Raw genomic sequence first — 25,655 nt, 5'->3', positions numbered from 1 at the left:
GTTTTTGTCTTCGAAAGTCCATTTGTCACATACGGAGCTGGGACTGAACAGGCGAGACCAAGTGGAATTAGTGAGGAGGGGGCTTTCGGGGAAATCTGAGCCAGTGAGCCCAGAGCAGCGGAGATGAAGAAGGGGGGTTGATTATAGAGTTAATTGAAAGCGAAGAGCACCTGCATGGAGACAGTGGCGGTGAGGCTGGGGGGTCTGCACGGGGGTGAAGGGAAGGGGTCACCACAGACCCCAGGACCACCATCCCCCCCTCTGTTAGAGGAGGCAGAGCCGTGGCCCTGGGGCTGCTCCCAGATCAAGGTCATGCAAAAAAGAAAAAGGAAGTGCTTGGTGAGCATAGGTTTAAGGAAACCCTTGAGAACAGATCCAAGGCATATAAAGGAATGTAGGTTACTCTCTGTTTGCTTAGAGTATTTAATATGGTCTCAGCTATAGAACCCCCCCCTTTTTTTTAAGTATATGCATTTTGTATGTTGGAGAGGAAGACAGCAGTGACACCTACAATCTTAGAGCCGTGTTGGAATATATACCACTATGTGCTTGATCTTGTCAAATCTGGTGACAGCTGTTTATTTATATTTAAGTGATCTGTCTACAGTCAGCAAGGAGAAGGGTCCTGAACAATCTTGGGACAGGGGGATTCAGCTCAAGGTCTGATGTAAAGATAGAAAAGTGTGAATGTGAGGTGTGAGGAGTTGTCATACAGTTAAATAGAGCAGCTTCCAAAGTGCTCCTCACTTAGTGGTGAAAGTTTTAAGCATTTGAAATGCAGATCATTTTGATTTTTTTTTTCATTTGACGCATTATATGGCATGTACAATGAAAAGTAAAAGCCTGGCTTTGGTCACTTCCAATTAGTTAACTATTAGCAGGCCTGACATTTTAGACCAAGAGGAGGAAGGCACAACCTCCCTGCCTGCCTCCCCTCTGCAGACGGTTGTCATGAAAGAAGGCACCAGCGTCTGTGGTCAAGGCGCTGAGGGAGGGTGTCTGGCATCCTCCAGGAAACCAGGTGGTTCCCTGTTCTCTTTAGAAGGAGGACCCTTTCCTTCCCCAGAGGAAAATGCAGCTTCCATCTTTCTTTCTGGCCACATCCTCCCTGCGGTCCTCTGATGGGGAAAAGTGGGCTTTCTACAGAGTGGAGTTCTCCAGAAATCTGAATGTTTATTCATGAAAGTGCCACATCGTTTAATTTTTTAAAATTGAAGTGAAATTTATGTAACAGAGAATTAACCACTTTAAAGTAAATTCGGTGATATTTAATACATTCACAGTGATGTACAGGCAGCCCCTCTGTCTCGTTCCAAAATGTTCTGATCACCCAGGGGGAAACCCTGCCCCTGCAAAGCCATCACCCCCCATTCCTGCCTCCTCCCACCCTCCCTTCTGGTGGTGGCAACTGCCACCAGTCTTTGTCTCTGTGGACTTACCTGCTCTGAATAAGTGAACTTGTACATCTGGTTTCTTTCACTGAGTGTCATGTTGCAGGAGTCATCTATGTTGGATCCTGTGTTAGTACTTTGTTCCTTTACACGGCTGCATCATATTCCATTGTGTGACTCTACCACATCTTGTTTACCCATCTGTCTGATGATTGACATTTGGGTTGTTTCCACCTTTGATGCTGCTGTGTATTTGTGGGAGTACCTATTTTTAATTATTTGGGGGTATATACCTAGGTGTAGAATTGTTGTATAAAATAACTCTTTTATAATTTTAACCTTTTTTTGGTTCAAAATGTTTGCAAAATATATTATAGACCTCCTTACACTTGCAGACATTTACAAAGGACATGATACTTTGCGATACTTTGCTTGATGTTCCTGGTGGTCACTGTGAATGTAAATGATTACAAATTGCTATAATATGATACAGATTGCTATAAGATGATTCAGATATTGAACTTCCTGTCCAGTGTTTCTTGCTTTCCTTGTTCTCTGCTGCGTTGCAGTCCCTTGGCAATGAGTGTGAAGAGGAGGCTCTGTAATTAAGTTGCCTGGGATCAAATCTCACCTCTTCCACTTACTGGTTGTGTGACTGAATGCAAGATTTTATCTCTGTGCCTCAATTTCCTCATCTGAGAAGTAGATGTAATAATACTGTGAATCTCCCAGAGTTATTGTCAGCATTGAAAGGGTCAGGCCCTGTGTATTAGTCTGCTCGGCCACTGTGACAAAAGACCACTGGCTGGGTGAAACAACGGATGTTTGTTTTCTCAGAGTTCTGGGGGCTTGAAGTCTGAGATCAAAGTGTCAGCAGGGTTGGTTTCTGTCAAGGGCTCTCTCCTTGGTTTGCAGACAGCGACCTTTTTGCAGTGTCCTTATGTGGTGTTTCTGTGCACACATGTCCCTGGTGTTTTTGTGTAACCAAATTCTCTCTTCTTACAAGAACACGAGTCAGACAGGATGAGGGCCCACCCTAATGGCCTCTTTTTAACTTAATCATCTCTTTAAAGGCCCTGTCTACAAATAGAGTAGCATTCAGAGGTACTAGGGGTTAGGGCTTCAGAGTGTGAGTTGGGGGAGGGGACATAATCAGTCCAGGGCTCCCAGCACAGAGGCTGGCGGGTGGGTGGTGGCGCCTGCAGGACCCTCCTCCTCCCCTTCTCATCGGCTGCTGCACTTGTGTCTGGGCCTGGAAACCAACCTGTTAGCCTTCCTTGCAGAGGGGCCAGGGAATAGTTTCTGTCCATACCGAGGAGGCACGAGGCAGGACTCTTGGCTTTAATAACCCAATAGCCTCTGTTTTGCTGCTCTGAAGATTGTGCTTAATTTCTGGCCTGGATTTGGTTCCAGAAAAGGTAAGATCGCCCGTCAGCTGTTTTCCAGGTAAACTACGTGGTGCTTGATGAAGTATTTGAGACACTGGAAGAGCACTTAATGTTTTCAAAATGGTCTTGTTCCTTTTCAAAAATTGTGGTTAAAGATACATGACATAGAATTTACCATTTTGACTCTTTTTAATAAGCGTACAGTTCTGGTGCACTAAACATGTTTGCAGAGTCGTGCAACCATTTCCACTACCTATGTGTGGAACTTTCTCACCATCCCAAACAGAAACGCTGTACCCATGAAGCAGTAGCTCCCCCTCCCAACCCCGGCCCCCACCTCATTTCTCTTGCTTCTGTAATCCTGCCGCCTCCTGGTAGCCGCCTGATGGAGGGGGGTCAGGAGGTCACCAGGGAGCAGGGATGCGGGCCTGAGCTGCTTCACCGTCTTGTCTTGTTTACCCTTCCCTGCAGCCCTCTTTGAAATGGCCTAGTTCCTTGGCACACGATTTCTACCAAAAGGTGAAGGAAAAATGTGAGTGGGGGGTGGAGCCTCCTGCCCCCTCACTGCACGTTCAGGGGGTTCTGCTCGAGCTTAGACAGTGGCTCCAGGGGGATGTGGCAGCGCCTTTCCTCCCGATGTGGAGCCACACTGAGCTGCTTCCAGACCCTTCTGTCTCCGCCCGCGCGTGGGTGGGGGTGAGCACCGGTGCGCAGGGCCCCGCCCCAGGACCACGTGTAACGCGGCCCCGTGTGCTTGCAGACCTACATTGGCTCCATCATCGCCGCCGTGAACCCCTACAGGACCATCCCCGGCCTGTACGGGCGGGACGCCATGGAGCGCTACAGCAGGTGCCGCCTGGGGGAGCTGCCGCCCCACGTCTTCGCCATCGCCAACGAGTGCTACCGCTGCCTGTGGCGGCGCCACGACAACCAGTGCGTCCTCATCAGGTAACCGCCCGGCGGGGCGGGGCGCGGGGCGGGGCGGGCGGCAGGCGGGCCCTTCGGTTCAGAACCACACCTGCTGGCATCTCTGCCACCAGCTTCCTTGGCCGGCCCCCTAGACACAGAGCCTGCTCATTATTAGTGCATGAACCAAAATTCCTCCGCGGGTGGTTTCCGTCCTGAACAGCCTGATAACTGCAGCTTCCGAAAGACGCGAGGAACACAGTAGGAAGCAAAATGTGCCACGTTTGTTGGCTCTTGTCCTCAGAATAATGACTCCAGTTTGTTTATTTTATTTACCATAGTGGTTCTTTGGTTTAATTCCAATTGTTAGGCGTGGTCCTTCTCTTGATTTTCAGAAATATTGTGTTAGTTCTTTCAAATTTAAAATGTTTTCTGTAGTCTGAACTGCTGGTCAGAATGCTTGTGTATTTGAGCACGATTTTGGTTTTTGGTAGTATGAGAGTACCCTAGAATCTCCCAAATTTAAGGATTTTTGAATGATTTTAATTGGATGTTCCTAGTTTACCTCTGAATTAGCCCCAGAAGAGGGGCTTACTCTGCATATGCTGAAGAAATGATAGGAAAGCATGCATATTTCAATTACTTTTGGGGTTAGGCGCGGGGAACAGGGTCTTGACACCTATTTCAGCCAAGTCTTAACTTATTTATTAAAATACACTACCAGACAATACTTAAGTGAAAAAAATACACTACCAGAAACCTATCAAAATATTTATTAGTAAATGCTACCTAAAAAACCCAGTGCTGTACTTTAGAAATATTTTTATTGAGCAATTCAAATTGGTCTTATCGCCTGCATTCTAGTGATAGTCCTACTGGGTCTTATTGTTTAAACTGGAATTATGTCCTAGCGATGATCAGAACACCCCCGGACGAGACCCAAAGCAGGTGTGTTGAGTGTCACCTTCAGCGAGGTTTCCGTGGAGCATCCAAGCCCTTCATTCATTTGTCCTCCCAGGCAGTCGTGCCCAGAGCATGGCTGTTCCTGAGACCCCACGGTGTTACTAAACTGCTGGTGGGAAAGAAGATTTTGACATCTGCTTTAGATGGCTTTCTCGTCCCAACTTGTGGCAAGATAATTATTATCTTAAAGGGAAGAGGTGTTTGGATTTGGGGAGGATCACAAATAAGACCCCCCCCTCACCCCTTGGTTGGACACAAGACTTCTAGCCAATCAGTCTTGCTAACTTTGCCCCCCAAGTTACAGACAGACTGACCCACCTGGCTGGGGGGACAGACAGGTACCTGGTGGCCACAATCACTGTCCAAGCCAATTCCCAGTTGGTGAGGAGCTGACCAGCCCTTGTCTGGAGTTCACCTGTCAGAGAAACCACTCCACTTCTTGGAGGAGGGAGAGGTTGGGTAGGGGGCAGACGTGCCAGAGGAGGCCCCTCCTGAAACTCCAGGGAAGGGAAAGGGGAACATTTGGGAGGTGCTCATACTGTCCCACATGGAGTCTGGTTGAAGATAGGAAAGAAATAATGGCTAACATTCTTGGAAGGTATGGGACTCCATGCCAAGAACTTTTCAGGCATCAGTGAACCCTTCCAGCAGCCCTTCGGTGTGAGTGCCCTGGAATGACACCTCCTGGTGCCGCGCACAGAAAACTACTTTCAGGGACTGTGTTCTTCTTGGTGGTAGTTTTTACCCATGACTTTGCTTCATGGGTCCTTCTTTTGTAATAAATCAAAATTACCTGAATATGGAGGACAGACCTGTATGTTTCTCCTTCAGTTGTATTTTCTCTCCTGCCCCCACCTGCCACTTTCTTTAAGGGAAGGGAAGCACCTGGGCAGATACAGTCCCTCCTCCTCTTTACCTAAACACTAATGCACCAGGCTGTGGAAACAGCTTGGGTAGAGGGGCTGTCAGTTTATCCATTTAAATGAATATGAATCATTATAACTTGCAGTTAATCAAAATGAAACTATTGCTTAGTATGAAAACAGAGCTTTTAAGAGTCCCACTCCAATAACCTGCCTGATGACTGGAAGCACTATTTGTGGGCTCTTTTTGATGACTTCACCAAAGTTCATGAGCTAGAACTTAAGATCCCTCTTTCAGCCTGCAGAATATAATTTAATAGGATTAACAGAAAGAACAAGAACTTAATCTGTCTAGTTTAAGAAGATCAAATTCGTTTCCACCCTTAGGTACCTAGACATTTGCTGTTGATAATTGCTTGTGTTTATTACTTTCAGTGGAAAAAATGAGAGCCTGGCTCATATATCACCTGCTAGACAGCAGTTTAGGAAGAAAGTAAAAAATCAAATGAGATCATTGTACATGTATATGTGTGTGTAATAAAATGGAAAGGGTTTGGCATTTTCCTGCCAAAGACTGGTATTTAAAAATAAGGTGGGGGAAGTTGGAGGGGGAGGGGAGAGGGAGGGGCCCCCAGACAGAAAGCTCTCATTGTCTAATGCTGATGTGAAAAGAGTAACTGTATTTATCTAAATTAACTCAGGAAACGGTGTCTTTAAGAAATAGGTTTCCTCATTAGAATGTTTTGTTTTGTTTTGTTTTTTTAAGTGGGGCTTGGGACTGTAGGAATTAAAGAAAAAGTTGAGTATAAAAATAAAAATTGTAGGATACAGTGGCCCTAGTTAGGTTTCCTCAGGCATGATCCGCCCCCTAGTGGCTACAACGTGTTACTACTTATAAAACTTCTGTGCTAATTTCAGACACTAAGCCTATTTAGAAGGCAGGGACCTCATAGATCAACTTTTCTTTCATTTTACGAGCCTGTGACACTGCTAGTCCCTAGGATTCCAATCTAAGCCTTTTCTATTGGTCTTGCTTTCAAGAGTTTATCTCTCTTAAGGTCTAGTTTTATTTTACCTTCTTGTGCCCATTTAAATGAATGCTTATGTTTTTATAATTTATAAAATATAAATGTATGTTTAAAGCTTACTTGGAATTTTCTTTCATCTAAATGACAAGGTCAGCATTTGATCTTGGTGGATCCAGTACATTTAAGTTAGCTTCAGTTTGGGGCAGGCAGTTTAGTCTGTTAATGGTCTTTTCAGTATATTGTGATCTTTTAAGATGTATAGTGAAGGCAAGGCTTGTGGCTAATTCATCTGTGCAGCTCTTTGCCCAGGACAGTGTCTCATAGAGGGGCCAGCATCCAACAGCTGTCAATCAAAGGATGGGTGGATGGAGGAGCTGTTGAATTTAGGACCTTTGCTTGCTTTGCAAAAGTTTTGATTTTCTAAAGCTGGAGTGATTTCCTTTTAACTATGTCTTTTACATTCTGGAATAATAATTGGTTGTTTGATCTTTTTCTGTTTCTAGTAATCTGTGATTGAATGTGACCCAAACTCACATCCTGGATTAGAAAGGCGCCAACCAGAATAAGGCGTGGGGCGTGCCTCACTCTCACGTCATAGAGCAGGTTACCCTGCTAGGCTTTGGGGATTTTTTTTTTTTTTAATGACTCAGTCATTGCCTTTCAGGAGCTTCTACTATGATGGGAAGAAACTGATATAAATAAGTAAATTCAGTACAGCTTGCCTAATGCTATAAAAGAAAGGTGTTGCTCAGAGAAGGTGGTGGTAGATACCCAAGAAGAAATCCAGAAAATACATCACAGATCAAGTGACGTGTGACTGTGAATCCAAGGAAACATGGGGATGTGGGCGGCATGGAGGAGGGGGGCACAGAAGCATTTGCAAAAACTGACGTGTGGGAAGACGAGGACCCTTAGGAACGGGAAGGTACGCCTGTGAGGTGTGGCATGTGCTGAGGGTCTGGAGGAACTGGGCTTGGAAAGGCAAAGGAAGGGAACCACTGCCCACTGAGAAAGACCAGAAGCGCTTCCGGTGGGGAAGCTGAGGCTCGGCGCGGTTAAGTGATGTGCCAAGGAGCCATGAGCTGTGGGTCACAGACACAGGACTTGGACTTCTGTCTCCCCATATTAGTTTCAGAGCAGAATCCTACTTCCTGGGGCAGGGTTGCACCTTAAGGGCTTTGTCCTGCTTGCTGTGACCTTCGGACTGAATCTTCTAGGTGGTGGGGATGATTCTTAAGTCTTCCAGCAAGTGATGGAGTGATCAGGGTCTATTTTGAGAAAATAACGTGAATCAGAGGGATTTGACTCACAGGGTGGAGAATGTTCCGCAGATGTTAGCAAAGGTATCTGTAAGGGGCCAGGGAGGGATCCTGACATTGCCACGGGCTATTTAGGCTCCCTGCTCGAGATCATCTGTTACAACTACTCAAATCTGCCCTTGGAATGCGGATGCATCATAGACAGAATGCAAATGAAAGGCCAGGCTGTGCTCCAGTAAAACTTTCACAAAAACAGGCAGGAGGACAGATTCAGGGACCACAGTTTGCTGCCACCTGCACTGGAGGGGAGACTAGCTCGTGGGTGGATAAGGGGCCCTGTCCGCATTAGAGGCCTTTTCCTTCCGGTGGGTTTAGATCCCCACCCTGCTTTCTTGGGACTTTGCTCCGTCTTGGAGCCTCCGTCCAATCCCTGCCCCTGATTCTTTGACCTCTTCTTTTCTTTTGGCCCATTGGCATTATCATTCAAAAGCTTCTAGTGTGTTCCAGCTTTGAAAAAAAGAAAAAAATAGATGTCTCTTTAGCTGCACACACACACCCTTCCCCACGCCCTGCCCCGCTCTCCTCCAAGCTGCTCCATCATTCTGGTTTCCTCCGCATTCTCTGGGCTCCTCCATCATTGTCCACGGCCTCAGCTTCTGACCAGCCACATTTCCTTCTCTGCGGTTGGATGGCTCCCCAGGCTTCAGCGCCTCCCCTGCCACTCTCTCCTCTGACTCCAGATGTGTGTCCAGGTGCCGCCCCAAGGCATCATCTCGGGCGGAGGGGGCACATCCTCACCTCATCCTGATTTTCTCCCAGAAATGTGTTCCTCCTCTCATGCTGCTCATTCTCCACATGTGGACCCTCCATCCTATGGGTCCCAAGCCTGAGATCAGGAAGTCATTCCTGGACCTAGAAGTCACCCGTGCCCCCATCAATTAAGGTCAAACTGCGTACAGTAAATGGTACCCATCTCTCGTAGACAGTCAGTGAGCATTGACACATGTGGACAGCTGTGTTGCCAGCACCCAGATTGTCACACTAGCTGGCAAGCTCCCTAGGCTCTCCAGAGGCGTTCCCCTGCCTCCCTGTCACTTACCAACCACCCTGACCAGGGCCCTCAGTTATCCCTTTCTCCCCCAGCAGGCTGACTTGGGCCCGCTCCCTGCCCCCCTCTGCTGCCCCCCTCTGCTCCCCGCCCCTCACTACCCTTCTACCCTCACTTCCCTGCTCCTTCTCTTGCCTCCCGCAAACCATCCTCCACACAGCATGGTTCTTTGAAACCCTGAACTTGATCATGACATTCTGCTTAAAAGCTGTCTTGCAATTTTCCCATTCTGCCTACGAAAAATTCTCAAAACCTTTTAATACAACCTCTGAGGCCCCGTATCAGTGCTCTTTCCTTTTTTCATTTTTACTATTAATCTCTATAAAGTTGTTTTTTTTTTTTAAACAGTTCTTCTGGGTGAACATGTTTTCTGTGAAGCCCATGTTTGTGGTCGCACGTTGGCGCCAAGGGTTAGGACTGTAATTGCCAAGGGCTAATGAGAAAAACGTAGGACTGGGTATGTAAGTGATGTGTTCACTGTAAGTGAAGGTAAAATAACATTGTAATTGCAGTACGAGTTACTGTTTTATCGTGGCTGGAATAAAGGAATGAGGTGGAGTAAATGAGTCATCACATGGCCCATGGAAGAAAAGGAGGCCACCAGGCTCAAAAGAGAAGCAACAGGCATTTGCAGTGCAGAGGACGCCTCAAACAGTATTAACCAAGGGGGGTTCAGTTAGGCTTGTTAATTTGGACTTTACTGGTGTTGTATTTTGTTTGTATTTAATTCTGAAATTTATTTTGGCTTCACAGTTCTGTGACAGGATAAGCAAAGAAGTATATACCTAGTTATTATATCATTGTAACGCTATAACATATACGCCGTGTGTTACGTAGCACACATTGTCAAGTTCGCCAGGCAGTTAATTCTGTCACTCTCTACCTGGCGTAGCATCCGGCCCCCAGGTTGAGGGCTCAGTCCTGCCTGTAGGACTGCCACCCCCTCCACTTCAGATGTTGTCACCTGTGCTTCTGACCAAGCAGCTCTAGTTGGAGGTTACAACAAACCTGTCCTTGGGTTTGATTAGTTTGCTAGATTGGTTTGCAGCTCACAGAACTCGAAACACTTTACTTACTGGATCACTGGTCTATTAGAAAAAGATGTAACTCAGAAACAGCCAGATGGAAGAGCTGCACAGGCCAGGGTGTGGGGAAGGGTCCAGAAGCTTCCATGCCCCTCCCAGGGGCTGTACTCCCAGCACCTCCACGTGTTCACCACCCCGGAAGCTCTCTGAACCCCATCCTTTTAGGGTTTTGTGGAGGCTTCATTACATAGTCACTTTGCGGTTGATGGAATCATTGGCCATTGGTGAGTAAACTCAGCCCAGCTCCTCTCCCATCCCCTCTTGAAAAGAACCAGTTCCATAGTGGGACCCCTCAGTGGGGCCCCAGCCCCTTCCCTTCCCTACTCGCTGTGCAGGCCACACTCTTCCTTCCCCCAAGGCCCCAGGCAGTTTCCTCTTGTGGGATCTGCTCCCTTCCCCCACCTCCACCCCCCCCACCCTCCCCACCGTCCCCACCCTTCAGTTTTCACCCCATGAACTCCTGCACATGTCTTTACATTTCAGTCTCAATGTCACATCCCCAGAAAGGTTTACTGAACCTTGGCCTCTGTCTAAATTGTGAATCCTCCCATCTCCTGAGGTTTATGCTTGGCACCATTAACCATAGTCTGGGACTCTGGTATCTCCTTCTGCTGCTGGGTCGTGGGCAGATTCTGTCCATGGCTGTTTTCTCAGCTCTTAGGGCAGCCTGACGCACAGTAGGCACTTGAATACTTGAGGGGGAAGAGACGCCTGCAGGTGTGCCATCCTGGGACACCCAGATGGCAATCCTGGAAGGTAGGGAGCCCAGAGGACCTGAGGGGGTTTCAGCCTCCGAACATGGACAGCTCTCTCTTTTGCTCAGTTGCTCTTGTTCAACTGGCCACATTCGGTCCCTGTCGCTGACTACCGTCCTTACTTCAGGGGAGGTCGCAACGCCGCCATCGGTGGAGAGTCCCCTGGACCTCAGGGCACAGTGCTGTCATTTCTGAGTCATTTCCTCTCCTTTATTACACGGGCTTAATCATTCACTGTGTTCTCTGCAAAACTCCCTTTTCACAGCCTCCCAGATCCTGGCACTCAGTGGGGACTGCGTCTTTTAGCACCTGTGGGAACCATATCTGTTTATTCCCCACCTTGAGCAATGAGGGACCTGCTGCCCTACGGTTGGCTGTGCTGCTCCTTACACTGTTGGTTCGCTGTTCTCCTAAGTCCTCTGCCTCCTTACTACTTCTGTTCACCCGGTGGTGCCAAGCAGGGTGCCTTACCCAAAACTGACTGGGTTTCTCCTTCCAAATCTGTCATCTCCAAACCTCCCCTTCCATCCCCAGCAGGATTGTGCTTGTGCAGGACCAGACCGCCACTCGCCTAGATTATAGCAGCAGCTGGTCTCCCTGAGGGACCCCCACCCCCACCCCAGTCCTTCGGGAGTGACCTCAGAGCTGGGTCCCTCACAGGTGACCTGGATGGGCTCGGTCTTCACCTTCTGTCTCCCATGGTTGCCTCGGAACCATCAGACTCAGTCCTTTTTCCCTTTCTCCGCCGCCTCTGATCTCAGTCCAGCTGACCTCACCAGAATCCGACCCCGTGGAGACCTTCCCGAGATCACTGGCCTCTGTGCTTTCGTTCACGTGGTCATCTTACCCCGAATCCTTTCACTTTCACCTTTACCTGGCTGGGTTTGCTGGTCCTTTATGACAACTCAGACCTTACTAACTTCTCTCACCACCCCACCCCACGGACCCTGCCCCCAGGTTGCTCTGCTCACTTTTCCTTAATCATCCCTGCAGCGGGGTCTTTGCAGGACCGTGGATGCAGACAGACCTGGTGTTCAGTTCTAACTCAGACACTTAGCTGCTGCCTCCCTCGTGGGATTCGTACGGGAATAAAATGCCCAAGTGTGAGTCAGGTACCAGCAGGTCCATTCCCTCGTCCTCTCAACATTTATGAATAGTTGCATTTTTAATACATATTTCCCAGAAAGATAACTCACTCATTTAGCAAATACTTAGTGCCTGCCGTCGGCACTGGGAAACATTAGTGAACAAAACACCAGTCCCAGCCCCTGCAGAGCTGACCTCCTACGGAGAGCACCGTCTGTCTTATTGCCTGAGCTTAGGAAAGGTGGTGCCTCTGTTTTCCCTCGGATGCTGAAAGAGGCCGTACGGCCGACCAGAGGAGGCGCTCTTCCTTTCCTGTGACTCAGAGCTTTGATCTCTTTCTCGCTGTTCAAGAGTTGATCTGTGGACCAATTGTAGTGACTCTGGGCAGGCTGGCTTTTTTTCTTTTTTTACCTAGGAGCACAAACTTCTGCATTTTGTCTTTCAGTGGTGAAAGCGGGGCTGGGAAAACCGAAAGCACTAAATTGATCCTTAAGTTTTTATCAGCCATCAGTCAGCAGTCTCTGGACTTGTCCTCGAAGGAGAAGACGTCCTGCGTGGAACAGGCTATTCTTGAAAGCAGGTATTTCTCCAGCGGGTTGCTCGTTTCTGACTAATAGGATTCACTTTCTTCACCGAGCTTCTTATTTAAGGAGGAGTTAAAACTCAGGGCTCCCTCTCCTCTTTTTCTTAACCTCACTTTCACGATGCCTCAGGGAGAAGTCGCCACGTGCACAGAGCGGTTTGTCCTTCCACGGGCCAGGTTTGAGTGGTGACGGAGTGGCTGAGGAGCATTCTGTGGTCACCTCCTCCGGGCCAGCCCTTAACTAGCTGTATGGAGGCCTCGTTACCAGCACAAATTTCAGCCTCCAGCCCCCTGGCGTGAGGGCTTAGCAGGGGATGAGCGAGCCCTGTTTTGCCGTCAGCTCTTTGGAGGCACCACGTGAACGGAATGGCATTTTTGTAGCCTCTCACATGACAGAAGGTCAGTGATAAATCCACGACAGTGAGCCTCGGAGCTCTGAGAGAAGCCACGGTGAGGTACCCTCTGAAATTCTAATCAAAATCTGTGACTTCCCCGGTGTATCATGGGTGCCTTAGAAGATTTTTAAAGCCAAGAGGGATTTTACAGGCCCTGTTATTTAGAAATTAGTCCAGGAGTCAGCAGACTCCCACCTAAGGTCTGTATCCCAGGCTGCTCTGGTTTTTTTTGTTTTTATTTTTGTTTTGCCTTCAAAGTTTATTTTTTTAAATCACAGTAGAAGACACATGATGTGAAATGTAAGACTTCAAACGTTTTTCAGTGTCCAGCTTCGTGGCATTAAGTGCTTTCACATTGTCATGCAGCCGTCACCACTGTCCGTCTCTAGACCTTTCTCATCCTCCCCCTGCAGCCTGTTTTTTCTAAATAAAACTTGATAGGAACACAGACCCCCTCATTTATTTGCGTAGTGTTTACCGCTGCTTTCAAGCTGTGGTGGCAGAGATCCCCTTGGCCCGCAAAGCCAAAAATATTTATTATCTGGTCCTTTACAGAAAAAGATGTCTGACCACGTGTTACAGTTGGAGAAGACCCAGGGAGGTTGCGTGGGTTCCCACAACAAATGGGGCAAATTTCCAGGACTGGGACTTTTCTAGTTCCTGGAATTCGATTGAAAGCTTTTTTCTGTGCAGCCCCTGGTTCGTGGATTTAAGCTACTTTGTGCGGGGCCCACCCACGGGGGTCTCCCTGACTCAGTGTTAGCATCCAGAGCCCACCCAGCATGCCACCAGATCTCCTTCGAAATGGACACGAGTTATAAACCCATTTCAGCAAGTGCTGGGGAAATCGAGCCCTTCTGTACACAAACATAGTCGCCGTCGGTCCTTTTTGATTTCCGATTTCTCTTGCTGTTGTGTATTTTGCCAGGGGTAAGGAATGCCGCCGCCGAGTTTAGAGCCTTTCCAGTTAACACCCATGCTGTCCTCATTTCTTTCCCAGCCCCATCATGGAAGCCTTCGGCAACGCCAAGACCGTGTACAACAACAACTCCAGTCGCTTCGGGAAGTTCGTGCAGCTGAACATCTGCCAGAAGGGAAACATTCAGGGCGGGAGGATTGTGGATTGTATCCTGTTTCATTTAGTTTTTGTCTAGAGTGTTTGACTCTGTAACTAGAAACTGGTCTTGCTTATCCTGAGGACAATGCAAAACACTTCTTTCTGGTTCTACCTCGTTTTTGCTCCAGTATGACTGTGCTGGACCTGTTACTCATTCTGGGAGATAAGAAACCATCTCTCTTTTGGGAATCTCTGACATCATGTCCTGAATTTGAAAAACTGGGCTCCTCATCCAACATCAGATATTTGTTGTTTGAAATCAATTCTGTCAAATAGAGTTTGATATCTCCAAGTCACTATGTGTCATTTTTGGAATTGGATTTAGATGAAATAGTCTGTGTTTTGTTTATCTTTTGGCACTGAAGTCTCAGTGTCCAAGAAGCAGGGAACTGTAATTATTTGGGTAACAAAGAATGCAAAACTGAAGACTAATCGAGTGTCCTGCATCCTTGTTTTACTCCTTGACTTGCCATTGCTTTTCACATGAAGATTTATTAGAAAAAGTAAGTAAATGTGATGGAATTCACATTGTCTTTCACAGTAACAGTTTTCAGCAATTACTGGTTTGTGTCCATTCAGCAGAGGAAACTTCTCTGAACAGAAATCTGATTTGTCTTCACAGAACCGAGTAGTAAGGCAAAATCCAGGGGAGAGGAATTATCACATATTCTACGCGCTGCTGGCAGGGCTAGAACACACAGAGAGAGGTGAGTGGATGGGACAGCAGCAGAGACGTACTTGCTAGCGAAGCAACTTGTTTTCCCTTTAAAGACCATCTGTGAACGAGAAGACCTCTGTTTGGACTTTGCTGATGCTCCACCAATTGACAGGAAATGTATCAAAAGGACCAAAAGATGTCAAGTTCATTTTAGAGCCAGATAAGGTAGAGAGAAAATCGTCAATAGAGAAATCCTGAATTTTTTTGTTTCTTTCAAAATCTTCTTTTCTGTTTAAGGGATGTTTGTGAAAATTGTATAATGTATTACTTTTAAACCACACCCAAATAAAGCTAATTTCTAAACATCTAATTTTTTAATGAAAACAATCAAAACAGGACCCTCAGCAATTCCTTTTTTCAGTAAATGTTTCATTCCATCCCATCTAATGTAATTAGATTCTATTTTCTCCCTAGACGTTGTTTAACAGAGAACTTTATCTGAACGGGTGGGCTGTTAGGAGCACAGAATTATTTTTGTACTTTTCACTTTGCAACTTTCAAAAATAAACTCTTTTGAATTCTGTCTTGGCCAGTCAAGTACTGATGTTACGTTTTTCTTTTTCCTCTTGTAGAAGAATTTTATTTATCTGTGCCAGAAAACTACCACTACTTGAATCAATCTGGATGTGTTGGAGACAAGACAATCAATGACCAGGAATCCTTCAGGGAAGTCATTGTAAGTTACTTTCCTGTCTTCCTTTATTAAGAGAGACCACCCCAAGGGATGGAATTGTTAGGTGTCCTGTTTGTGGTCATGGTTTCATAGGTGTATACACCTGTCAAAATTCATCTGATTGTATGTCTGAAATATGTATAGTTTACTGTACAGAAATTATACCACAAAAAATTGTTAAAAGAAATGATACCACAATAAAGTTGTTTTAGGGGAAAAAAGAATGAAACTACCCCCCCCAAAAGTGACAGCTTTCATTTTCTGTTTCAAAAAAAAATTAATAAAAAAGGAAATGAGCACATTTGTACCTCTGTGCAAGAGCAGGTGCTTTCTTCTTGTTTGAAGTCATGATAAAGACAGTTCCAAACTGAAAGGGAATCCTCTCTCTAGAAGATGGGTGGACATCTGACATTCAGGAGGGACGGTTGGTTGGCGTTCAGAAAAACAAAACAAAAATCACGACCTTGGTAAAGGAGCAAGCAGATTCTTTGTTTTGAGGCTTACAGTTAAAATTCTTTTTGAATAATTGGTTTTATGGTTAAAAACAAATCTGTCAACAGTTAGACGAGGTGACTGCTAGGATCTCATCCTGTTCTCATAGGAACCAATTCCGGTTGCACAGTTGTCATCCTAAGACTGTGAGGTGTGGACCCGAGTGGTCTCCTGCAGTTCTTGAACATCACGGGGACTTTGTTATGAGGTGACTGCATTTAGGAAGCCTGACACCTGGTAGATGTCATCAGCGTGATCTCAGTTATTACCGGAGTCGTTACTTCCACAGTTGGAACCAGCGGGTCTAGAGTTGACTCATCGTAAATGTAGCTAACGCTGACTGAATGCTTACCATGTGGACTTGCCATCTCTCTGCTTCTAACGACCCTGTGAAGTTAGAAGCTAGGGTTGTCTGTGTTCTGTGACTCAGAGAGGTTGGTAACCAGCATAGCCACACACAGCACCTGGAGATCTAACACGGTCTAACTCCAAATCCCAGACTCTAATCAGAAGGCAGTCAGTGTCTGCTTTCATTGCACCCCAGATTTGTCTTCCCTGGTTGTTGTTGACAACTCTGTCCCCTATCCCCATCGACTCTTCTAGATTGTTCATAAGGATGCCTTGTGGAATGGAATCGAAGTATGTATATATAATTTTTATTGCAGTATAGTCAATTTACAGTATTGTGTCAGTTTCTGGTGTACAGCACAATGCTTCAGCCATACATAAACATACACATACTCATTTTCATATTCTTTTTCACCGTAAGTTACTACAAGGTATTGAATACAGCTCCCTGTTCTATACAGTATAAACTTGTTGTTTATCTATTTTATGTATAGTAGCTGTATCTACAATTCTTAAACTCCCAGTGTATCCCTTCCCACCCCCTTCCCCGCCTGATAACCATAAGTTTGTTTTCTATGTCTGTGAGTCTGTTTCTGTTTTGTAAATACGTTCGTTTGTCTTTTTTTTTTTTTAGATTCCACATATAGGTGATATCGTATGGTATTTTTCTTTCTCTTTCTGCAAAGTATATTTTTAAATGGATATATGTCACACATCATTTCCTCACATCTCATGTATATACCCTTAAATTGAGAATGAAATTAAAACCAGATTAGCTGTAATACCATGATCATCTTCCCCTCGGCCTTCCTTTTAAAGATGTCGCATCCTGCCATTCATAATGTAGAGGGGTTTCTCCGCCGTCTCTCCTTCCTTCAACCTGTTAACAGAAAGCCTGCTGCAGACAGCTGCTTTGGCTGTGCGCCTGTTCTAGGTGGCATGGGATTTAGCCCTGCAAACTGGATTTTATGAAATGTTGAAATATTTTCAATTTTCTCTCTCGATTTTATTTTGGTGTCTTTGACTTCTCTCACTACACAAGCTTTCTCCATGCACGATGCTTTGTGATAGGAGGTGGCTATTTCTGGTGACAGACTTCTAATTATCCAAGTCATAGGGTCACTGCAGACCCGGACTGCTTAGCTCACTGGCCACCAGGACGCCCTGGCCGGCAAGGGTTTCCTCGTCCTGGGAGAGGCTGGGGAGGGGACTCTGTGGCTTCCCCTGCTTTCCTCTTGGGACATAGTTTTCTGATTCAGAATTGTTTGCTTTTTCTGCTAGCTATAGGGAAATGCTGGGAGCTTGGCCTGAGTTTCAGTGATTGCTACCTTTTATTTTTAAATTGAAATGAAAGGTTTCTGGCATTTGAAGTGTGGTCCCTTTTGTACCTTAAATTTGCCCCTCGTCTCGGTTTGTTTCTAGTGTGACAAGCCTGACTTCCTTCCATCCTCCCTGGTGGGGAGTGTATCACCTGTATCACCTGTTTGTCCTCTTCCCCCACCCCCTACGCACACGCTTGCACTAACACCTGGTTTTATGTGCTGAATAAAGACTTGATTGAAAATGTTCTGCGTAACTCTGTGCCAGTTTTGTAACTAAAGTGCTATCACCAAGTGCTGCTTAGCCCCTCTGAACTATGCTGAGAATTTCCCAGAGTCTTTTAAGTCTTGAGCCATATTGTTGAAAAAAATAAGATAATTATAAAGAGGCTTAAAGTGGCTACTCTTGCCAAAGCGGTCGAGATTGCTACTAAAAAGACTGTAAATAGGACAGGAGACAGTGAGTGGAGGCTCCTGGTAGCAGTTTTAGTGCCCACACTGGTGATAAATTGGTTGCAGCCGTTAAATTACCCCATGGTGTGATTCATAATGTACTTACCACCCCAGTCCTAACTAATTAACTAGTTCACTTAGGGGTAAACTTGAGAGTGAAGAAATCACAAATTTGCATAAAGAAGTCACGCTATTTGTTTATAGTAAGCACATTTTATTCATTGGCTTTTGCATCTCCACATGTAGTCATTGTGTTTTCAGAATTTATCCAAGAATTTTTTCACGGAGCATCTTTTGATCTTTTTTACTTGACAGTTGAAGTTTTCTGCTCCTGTGAAGATCTCATTTCTTTACTGTTCTATGAAGTCTAGGTCAGTGACTAAAACAGTGAAGATACTCGTTTCTGTGGTCATTCTCAGATGAGCTTACAAAATTTTTATAAATTAGTGTTGAACCAGTCTTGGAATATATGAGGAAAACTTTAATTATAGAAAGGGAAAAGACTAAATTTTGTACAGCACAGGTGCTTTGTAATTATTTTGCTGTTGTCTGGTTTGGTCCTTCACCCTGCTTTAAAAGTCTTGAGCATAATAAATATTCTGTACTTCTTAGCCATATTTCTTTGCTTCTAGAATAAAAAAATTTGAGTACTTTTTTTCCCATAAGCTTTTTAAAATTGATAAGCACTTGACTAATAGCTCTTATTCTTTGCAGCATTTCCGTCTGTACCCATGAAATGATAGCCTTCTGTCCCTTAATGAAATAATTTATGGTCTTTTTATTTCTTGCAGCCAACTTGATTGAGTTATAATGTCCATATAATAAAATGCTCCCATATAAAGTATATAAAGTGAATTTTGAATTTGCACACTCATGTACCCACAACCATAGTCAAACTAAAGGACAGTTACACACCCTGAAAGTTTCTTGTCCCCCTTCCTAGACAAGCCCAGCCCCCTACCCCTACCCCTGGGAAACCACTGATCTGCCTTCAGCCCCTACAGTATAGATTTGTCTTTTCTAGAATTTCCTGTAAATGAAATCATACAAAATCTATTCTCCTGCGTCTAGCTTCCTTTCATACAAACCGCACATAACACACATTTGTTTTTATGGAGAGTAGAATTCCACTGAATAGACAACAATTTATTTATCCATTCTCCCAGTAATAGTCTCATCTGTTGTAGTAGAAATATGTCAACAACATTAAAAGACGTGACAGAATGTAATGTTCATTGGCCTCTCGGCACTAACATTGCAGCTCTATTCAGTTCTGTAAATTTTCTTCCCGGCCTGATTTTCCTGAAAAATGAGTTACAAAAATATAATTTTTTACTTAAAGCTGTCAGAAATGCAGTCGTTTCTATATGATGTTCGTAATTTCCTTTAAAAACTACACACTATTCTAACAAGTTGATTTACTATATTTGACTTGTCTATAGGATGGCAAGAATTTTTTCTCTGAAAGTGTTAAGATAACACTGGAGTGAATATTTTACAAAACTTTGTGTCCCTTTGAGCTTTTCCTTGAAACAAGTTTCCAGCATAGAAGTTAAGGGAGATTGTGTAGATTGGTTTTGTGTGTGTGTGTGTCTGTGTCCTTAGAAAGCCACAGAGGTAGGTGGGTAATAAGTTCCCAGACTTTGGGTTTGTCGGGCCTGACTTTGAATCTTGGTTGTGTTAACGCTGAGAAAGTTACTTAGTCTCTATGAAGGCTGTAAGGTTATGTACCTGTGTGGCCTGGCACACTGCTGCCCCACAGTCTTGTTTTCCAGAAAGATTACACAAATTTATAGTACCAGTGACCAGAGCATAAATACCCCAGTTTCACCCATTTTAGGTTTATCATTCAGAAAATTTTTGCTAGCTTGATAGAAGGTATCTCATTTTCTTTAATTTGCGCATGTTTGATTTCCAGGAAGGAAAACATTTCTCTGTGGGTTTGTGTTTCCTCTCACAAGAAGTGCCTACTTTGTTTTTGTCACTCAAATGTCTCTCAATATAGCCATGGCCCCTTGCCTTGCCATTTTTTAATTCTGCTTCCCTGTCTATTGTTTTTGCCCTTTGTTTTTGGCTTTACTGGTTTTTTTCTCCTTGTTAAAGAAATTAAAATCTGCAGTTGTTTCCTTTTTGCAGTTTCTGTGCCTCAGAGTGCTGTGAGGCTTCCTCCTTCCCCAGCTCCTTGGTCCTTGTAGTGTGATGGGTCGCAGATCTCTTTGTAGGTTAGTTTCATCAGCATCGCCAGCAATTCCATCCTCAGTTGTGTGTGTGTGTAGTGTGTTTTTAAATTGATAAGCACTCAACTAATAGTTCTTATTCTTTGCAGCATTTCCGTCTGTACCCATGAAATGATAGTCTTCTCTCCCTTGATGAAATAATTCATGGTCTTTTTATTTCTTGTAGCCAACTTGATTGAGTTATAATGTCCATATAATAAAGTGCTCCCATATAAAGTATATAAAGTGAATTTTGAATTTGCACACCCATGTACCCGCAACCACAGTCAAACTAAAGGACAGTTATATACCCTAAAAGTTTCTTGTCCCTCTTCGTAGACACTCCCAGCCACCCACCCCAGCCCTGGGAAACCACAGATCTGCCTTGAGTCACTAGAGTGTAGACTTGCCTTTTCTAGAATTTCCTGTAAATGAAATCATACAGGATCTGATTCGCAAGATGACTGGCTTCAGTTTAGATACTTGCTGTAGGTGCCTGTTGATTTTAATTTTCCCCAAATAAGCATTACGTTACCTTTCATTTAGTATCCAGAGACTAAAATAAGACCTCAGAAATCCTTTGGAGAAATGGAAAGCAGAGATGTGATGACCACCTAGGGGAGACAGATGCAGATCCATTCAGATGCTCCGTCATCCTCTCTCATAAAAGGAGCAGAAGCCTCTTGTATCTGTACAGCCCCTAATGGGGAGTTTCATTCCTCCTACTGGAGTCCCTGCTGCGTTTAACCATGAGGACAAGTCCCCAAAGTTTACACTGGAAAAAATCTCAGGACATGTCCCTCCCCATTCTTTACGTGTAAGGAAATGATAAATGTTCCATTACATTTCGATACATGTAGAAACAGTATTTCTTTGTCACCGTCATTACTGTGACTCTGAGGTCATTCTTTTACGGCATGAGGAGGAGTCTTGTACATAAGGCAGGTATTTATTATTACATTGATTGAGCTTCGCTCAGTATTCTGCAGTTCTTTCTTAATATTCCTCTCTTCTTTTGTGTACCTGTGTGAAGTGTTTGTCACTCAAAAGTGAGTGGGCATGCATCTGTTTCTTGCATTCTTGCCATTAGAGTAATTCTTTATAACTGTATTGAGTAATGAGCATTTTTCATTTCCTTTAGTATGAAAAAAAATTAAAAATCAAATACTTATTTTCTTCCAGACGGCAATGGAGGTAATGCAGTTTAGCAAGGAGGAGGTCCGGGAAGTTCTGCGGCTGCTTGCTGGTATATTACACCTTGGGAACATAGAATTCATCACTGCCGGTGGGGCTCAAGTTTCCTTCAAAACGGGTGAGATTACTCCTCCCTCCCTCCTTTACTTCCTTGGCTTTTGCCTCCTAAGATCTAAATGTTTGCCTCCTAGATCTAAAATGTTTATTGTCTGGCCTTTAACAGGAGAATTTTTTGACCCCTGGAATAACAGTTCCAGAACTCTGTAGCTGATGTGAACTGTCAGCTCGTGAAGGGTCAGAGCGTCATGACAAGTGATTACTGAGCGGAATGGGGGCTGTGTCTTCATTTTCACTGAGAAGGAAAATGGGCCGGATAAGAGGAGATAACGAGTGATGAGAATTGGAGGATAAACGTTGCGAGTCAGATGTGTAGTGTTGCCATAGTCATTCATGGTTAGTGAATACCAGCGTAGGGGAAGGGTTAAGTCCGTTAGCTTCCAAGCTAGATTAATTGGTTTGTAGCCTGTCTCTGCCACAAGCTGTCTCCTTGGGTTACAGCTCACCTCTCAACACGAGTGACTTCTCATCTGTAGAGTGCCCCAGAGATGGATTGTCAAGGTTGAGTTAATATCCACAGAACAGTGTCAGTTGTCATTTTCCTGGAGTGATTTAGTTTTTAAGTGTTTCTGATGGAAGCAATGGATGAGGGTGTGGAGGCTGGGAACTGGATGAGCTGAAGGTCAGGGTGGCCCTCGAGGAGCCTGGGGCTGACACCAGTAGTTCTGGGACATTTGGTCACAGCAGCTCTGAATCTTAAGATCACAGAGCTTTTGTTCCTGTGGGTCATATCTGTTGATGGTTACTGCAGTAGAAATTAAAACTGAGGTAGTTAAAAAAAAATTCACTTTAAAATAATCATAATAAACCCATTGCCTATATTAAAATGTCGTTATTTATTTAAAAGACAGTCTTTCAAAACATAATCAAAAAATCAGTGAGAAGAGTGACATTGTCTTTCATTTTTGCGAATTTTTAAAATGTCTGCTGTAATGGAGTAGCTGGATTCTTCTGCTTCTGCCTTCGATGTGCTGAGCTACCTCACATCATGTAGCCCCTGGGAAACTTCAGTATATGGTGAGGGAATGAGAGTCAAAATGCAGATAGCATCTTAGTCTTACTATTGAAAGTAGTTATGACCCTGCAGACTTCTGACAGGGTCCTGGGGAACCTGCTTTGGGGTCTCTGGACCGTATTTGGTCCTAGCACCAGATTCCCTAAGACTCGTTAGGGGAGTGAATAACCTACCAGTAGAGAATATGTCCTGGAAATCCTGCCTGCAGGACTTAGGAATTTTCTCTGCTTGACCGTGTTGCTATGTGAAGTTGGCTTTGCGCCCATTCGGGGTCCCACGGCTGTGTGTTCACTTTAGCTTTGTCCTTCCTTCCCAGCCTTGGGCAGGTCTGCAGAGTTACTTGGGCTGGACCCGGCACAGCTCACGGATGCCTTGACCCAGAGATCTATGTTCCTCCGCGGGGAGGAGATCCTGACGCCTCTCAACGTTCAGCAGGTGCGCACATGTGTGGCCCTCAGAGGGACTATTAAAAACACTCCTGGATCTGCCAATCTGGGGCTTTGATTCGAATAAGTAACTACAGTGAACCATTCGGATGAGTTTGGTTCATGGTGAAAATAAAGAAGACATGCACATTGAGGGGAACAGACAGAGCTGTTCTGTGGTCTTCTTAGGGACAATGGAGCAGAGTCTGTAAGAGGATTGGATCTGATGGTGATTCCCCTGAGTCTGAGTCCTGACGCTTCCACTTACTATATTCATATTTCTTGGGAAATTCATTCACTGTATCTCAGTTTCCTCCTCTGTAAGAGAAGAATAATTATCATGCCTAATTCATTGGATTCTTATAAGGATGATAATAAAAAGAATGGGCGTTCTTGCTCTCCCATCTTTAAAATAAGGTGCTTTCATTTTGCACTCTGACTGAAGAGTTATTTACTTTAATAAATTACGCAATTACAATTTTGAAAAAAAATGTGCTAAGTACTTAATGATGGATGCAGAGTAAGGATTAAATAAGAATTAGCTATTTGGTAATTATTCTGAATGAAAACAACTCTACAGTGTGTTGTTTTTCTTATTTTTGCCTCTGCTGCTGCCTTGAGCCGGTTATATGTGTTAGCCCATCTAGTGTTTCTTGGCCGGATAAGTAAAAATGCTAACCATACCCTGAAGAAAACTTCCATGTGTACAAAGTAGACTATGAGAGGAAGATATAAGGAGCAGGGTCAGGTCTTAATTACTGTTTTCAACCTGATAGAATTTGTAGCTGTGTGTAGTGGTTCAGATTCTTTCTTATAACTCAAGATGTAAAGTTGAATTTGAAAGCCTGGCACTTAGAAGGACTCTTGGTGAACCCTGCTGACAGGGTTCAGTAAGCAAGCTCCAGGTCACCCTTTCTTGAGACAGCTGGGTTTTCCTGGATGGTGTTGATTGACTGAACATCGGGCGCGCGGCTGTCAAGCGGGCGTGTCTCCTGGGTGGACGGGGCAGGGCTGGGCTTCCCACCTGGGCTGAGAGTGGCCATCTGGGAGCCGTGACCTGGGGTCCACTCCCCGCAGGCGGTGGACAGCAGAGACTCCTTGGCCATGGCCCTTTACGCCCGCTGCTTCGAGTGGGTGATCAAGAAGATCAACAGTAGGATCAAGGGCAAGGATGACTTCAAGTCTATCGGCATCCTCGACATCTTCGGATTTGAAAACTTTGAGGTATGCTTCTGAAGAGTGGGGGAATCTTAAACAAATCTCTTTAAATAAATATTGATATTTTTCTCTGCAGATTTTTGGACGCCTTTTCTTGACCTTTAGATGAAATAATGAGGGTACTAACGATATTTGTTGGATGGTTTCCCCACTTAGGTTAATCACTTTGAGCAGTTCAATATAAACTATGCAAATGAGAAACTTCAGGAATATTTCAACAAGCATATTTTTTCTTTAGAACAACTGGAATATAACAGGTAAGTACTTACCGAATTGCATTTCCAAAAATTTTTTAGAGGGGTGGGTATAGCTCAGTGGTAGGGAGCATGCTTAGCATGCACGAGGTTCTGGGTTCAATCCCCAGCACCTCCATTAAAAAAATAAATTTTTTTTAACCAACCACTAAATTGGATAATTTTAAAGCTATATTTTACTGCAATTTGGCCTTTTTTAAATCTTTCTACAGAGAAGGCTTAGTGTGGGAAGATATTGACTGGATTGACAATGGAGAATGCCTGGACTTGATTGAGAAGGTAATACACTGTTGGAGAATTGTTAACAGTCCCAGGGGTGTCCAGCTGGGCTGATTCATGTGTATGGGAACAAAATAGCTTGTACGAACACGCACATCAAAGATGTGAATGTTTAGAACACAATGGGCCATTTGGAAACATAAATGTGAATGTGCAAGTTTGAATTTAAATACTTGGCTGCTTCAAACCCCATTGTCTCATTGAAGTCAGTGTTTTAAGAGTCAATGGTGGCTTTGCGTAGCATCAAGAGCTTTGCAGTACCAAGAGTAGATTGGCCAGTTGTAAAACTTTTGTCCACCAGGTTGCAGTGTGTTCAGTTTTTTAATATGGAATTAATTGAATTCTTTTATGGTGTATCACTATGAATTTTTCAATCCGAGAAATGCTTTGATAGAGAGTAGAAAGGAAAGGAGTTGTGAAATTATTTAGAGGCAGACATTCAACATTTAATTCACATTTAACCTTTTTCCTCTCTTCCAGAAACTTGGTCTCCTAGCTCTTATCAATGAAGAAAGCCATTTTCCTCAAGCCACGGACAGCACCTTATTGGAGAAGTTACACACCCAACATGCTGTATGTCAAAACCTGCCCTTTCCTCATGGTGTCTGAGCGGCAGATCTGCGGCCTAAGATGATGTGCACGTATTTCAGTGCTGCTGGCCCCACTGTGCCTCCCACATTAAATTTTTTTCCTCAAACGAAAGCGCTTCACCAACTGGTAGAGCTAAATTGAAATGAGCCAAAGGCATAGATTTGGGGCCACTTCTCAGAATATGCCCAAGTTTAGTTTGAGTATAAAATTTGACATTTTTAGCCTAGTGTACTGACAACAGACCAGAGTTACGTGGTCTTGATGAAGTGCATTGTAGGATGTGTCCTCAACCTCTGAAACTCAGCAGGTTTCGAAATTGTTTTCACTGTCAGTGATAGTTAATTTTCTCTGGAAATCATCAGTGAATGAAATTAGGCATATGTATTTGTTGGGGTTTTTTTTTGTTGTTGTTATTG

General features: G+C 44.5%; 1 protein-coding gene across 1 annotated transcript in view; it reads left to right on the top strand.

Moving 5' to 3' along the window:
- Positions 1-25,655, top strand: part of MYO10 (myosin X) — a 192,799-nt gene that overhangs the window by 92,385 nt on the left and 74,759 nt on the right. The window contains exons 4-15 of the mRNA XM_031443472.2: positions 3,540-3,727; positions 12,278-12,412; positions 13,811-13,935; positions 14,417-14,430; positions 14,550-14,634; positions 15,218-15,321; positions 21,329-21,458; positions 22,789-22,907; positions 23,975-24,121; positions 24,272-24,372; positions 24,582-24,648; positions 25,129-25,221. Coding sequence (XP_031299332.2) covers positions 3,540-3,727; positions 12,278-12,412; positions 13,811-13,935; positions 14,417-14,430; positions 14,550-14,634; positions 15,218-15,321; positions 21,329-21,458; positions 22,789-22,907; positions 23,975-24,121; positions 24,272-24,372; positions 24,582-24,648; positions 25,129-25,221 — 1,308 coding nt within the window. The remainder of the gene's footprint in view (positions 1-3,539; positions 3,728-12,277; positions 12,413-13,810; positions 13,936-14,416; positions 14,431-14,549; positions 14,635-15,217; positions 15,322-21,328; positions 21,459-22,788; positions 22,908-23,974; positions 24,122-24,271; positions 24,373-24,581; positions 24,649-25,128; positions 25,222-25,655) is intronic.

This window comes from Camelus dromedarius, chromosome 3, assembly GCF_036321535.1.
Source record: "Camelus dromedarius isolate mCamDro1 chromosome 3, mCamDro1.pat, whole genome shotgun sequence".
Lineage (NCBI taxonomy): Eukaryota > Metazoa > Chordata > Mammalia > Artiodactyla > Camelidae > Camelus > Camelus dromedarius.
This window is presented reverse-complemented; position numbering and strand designations above follow the sequence as displayed.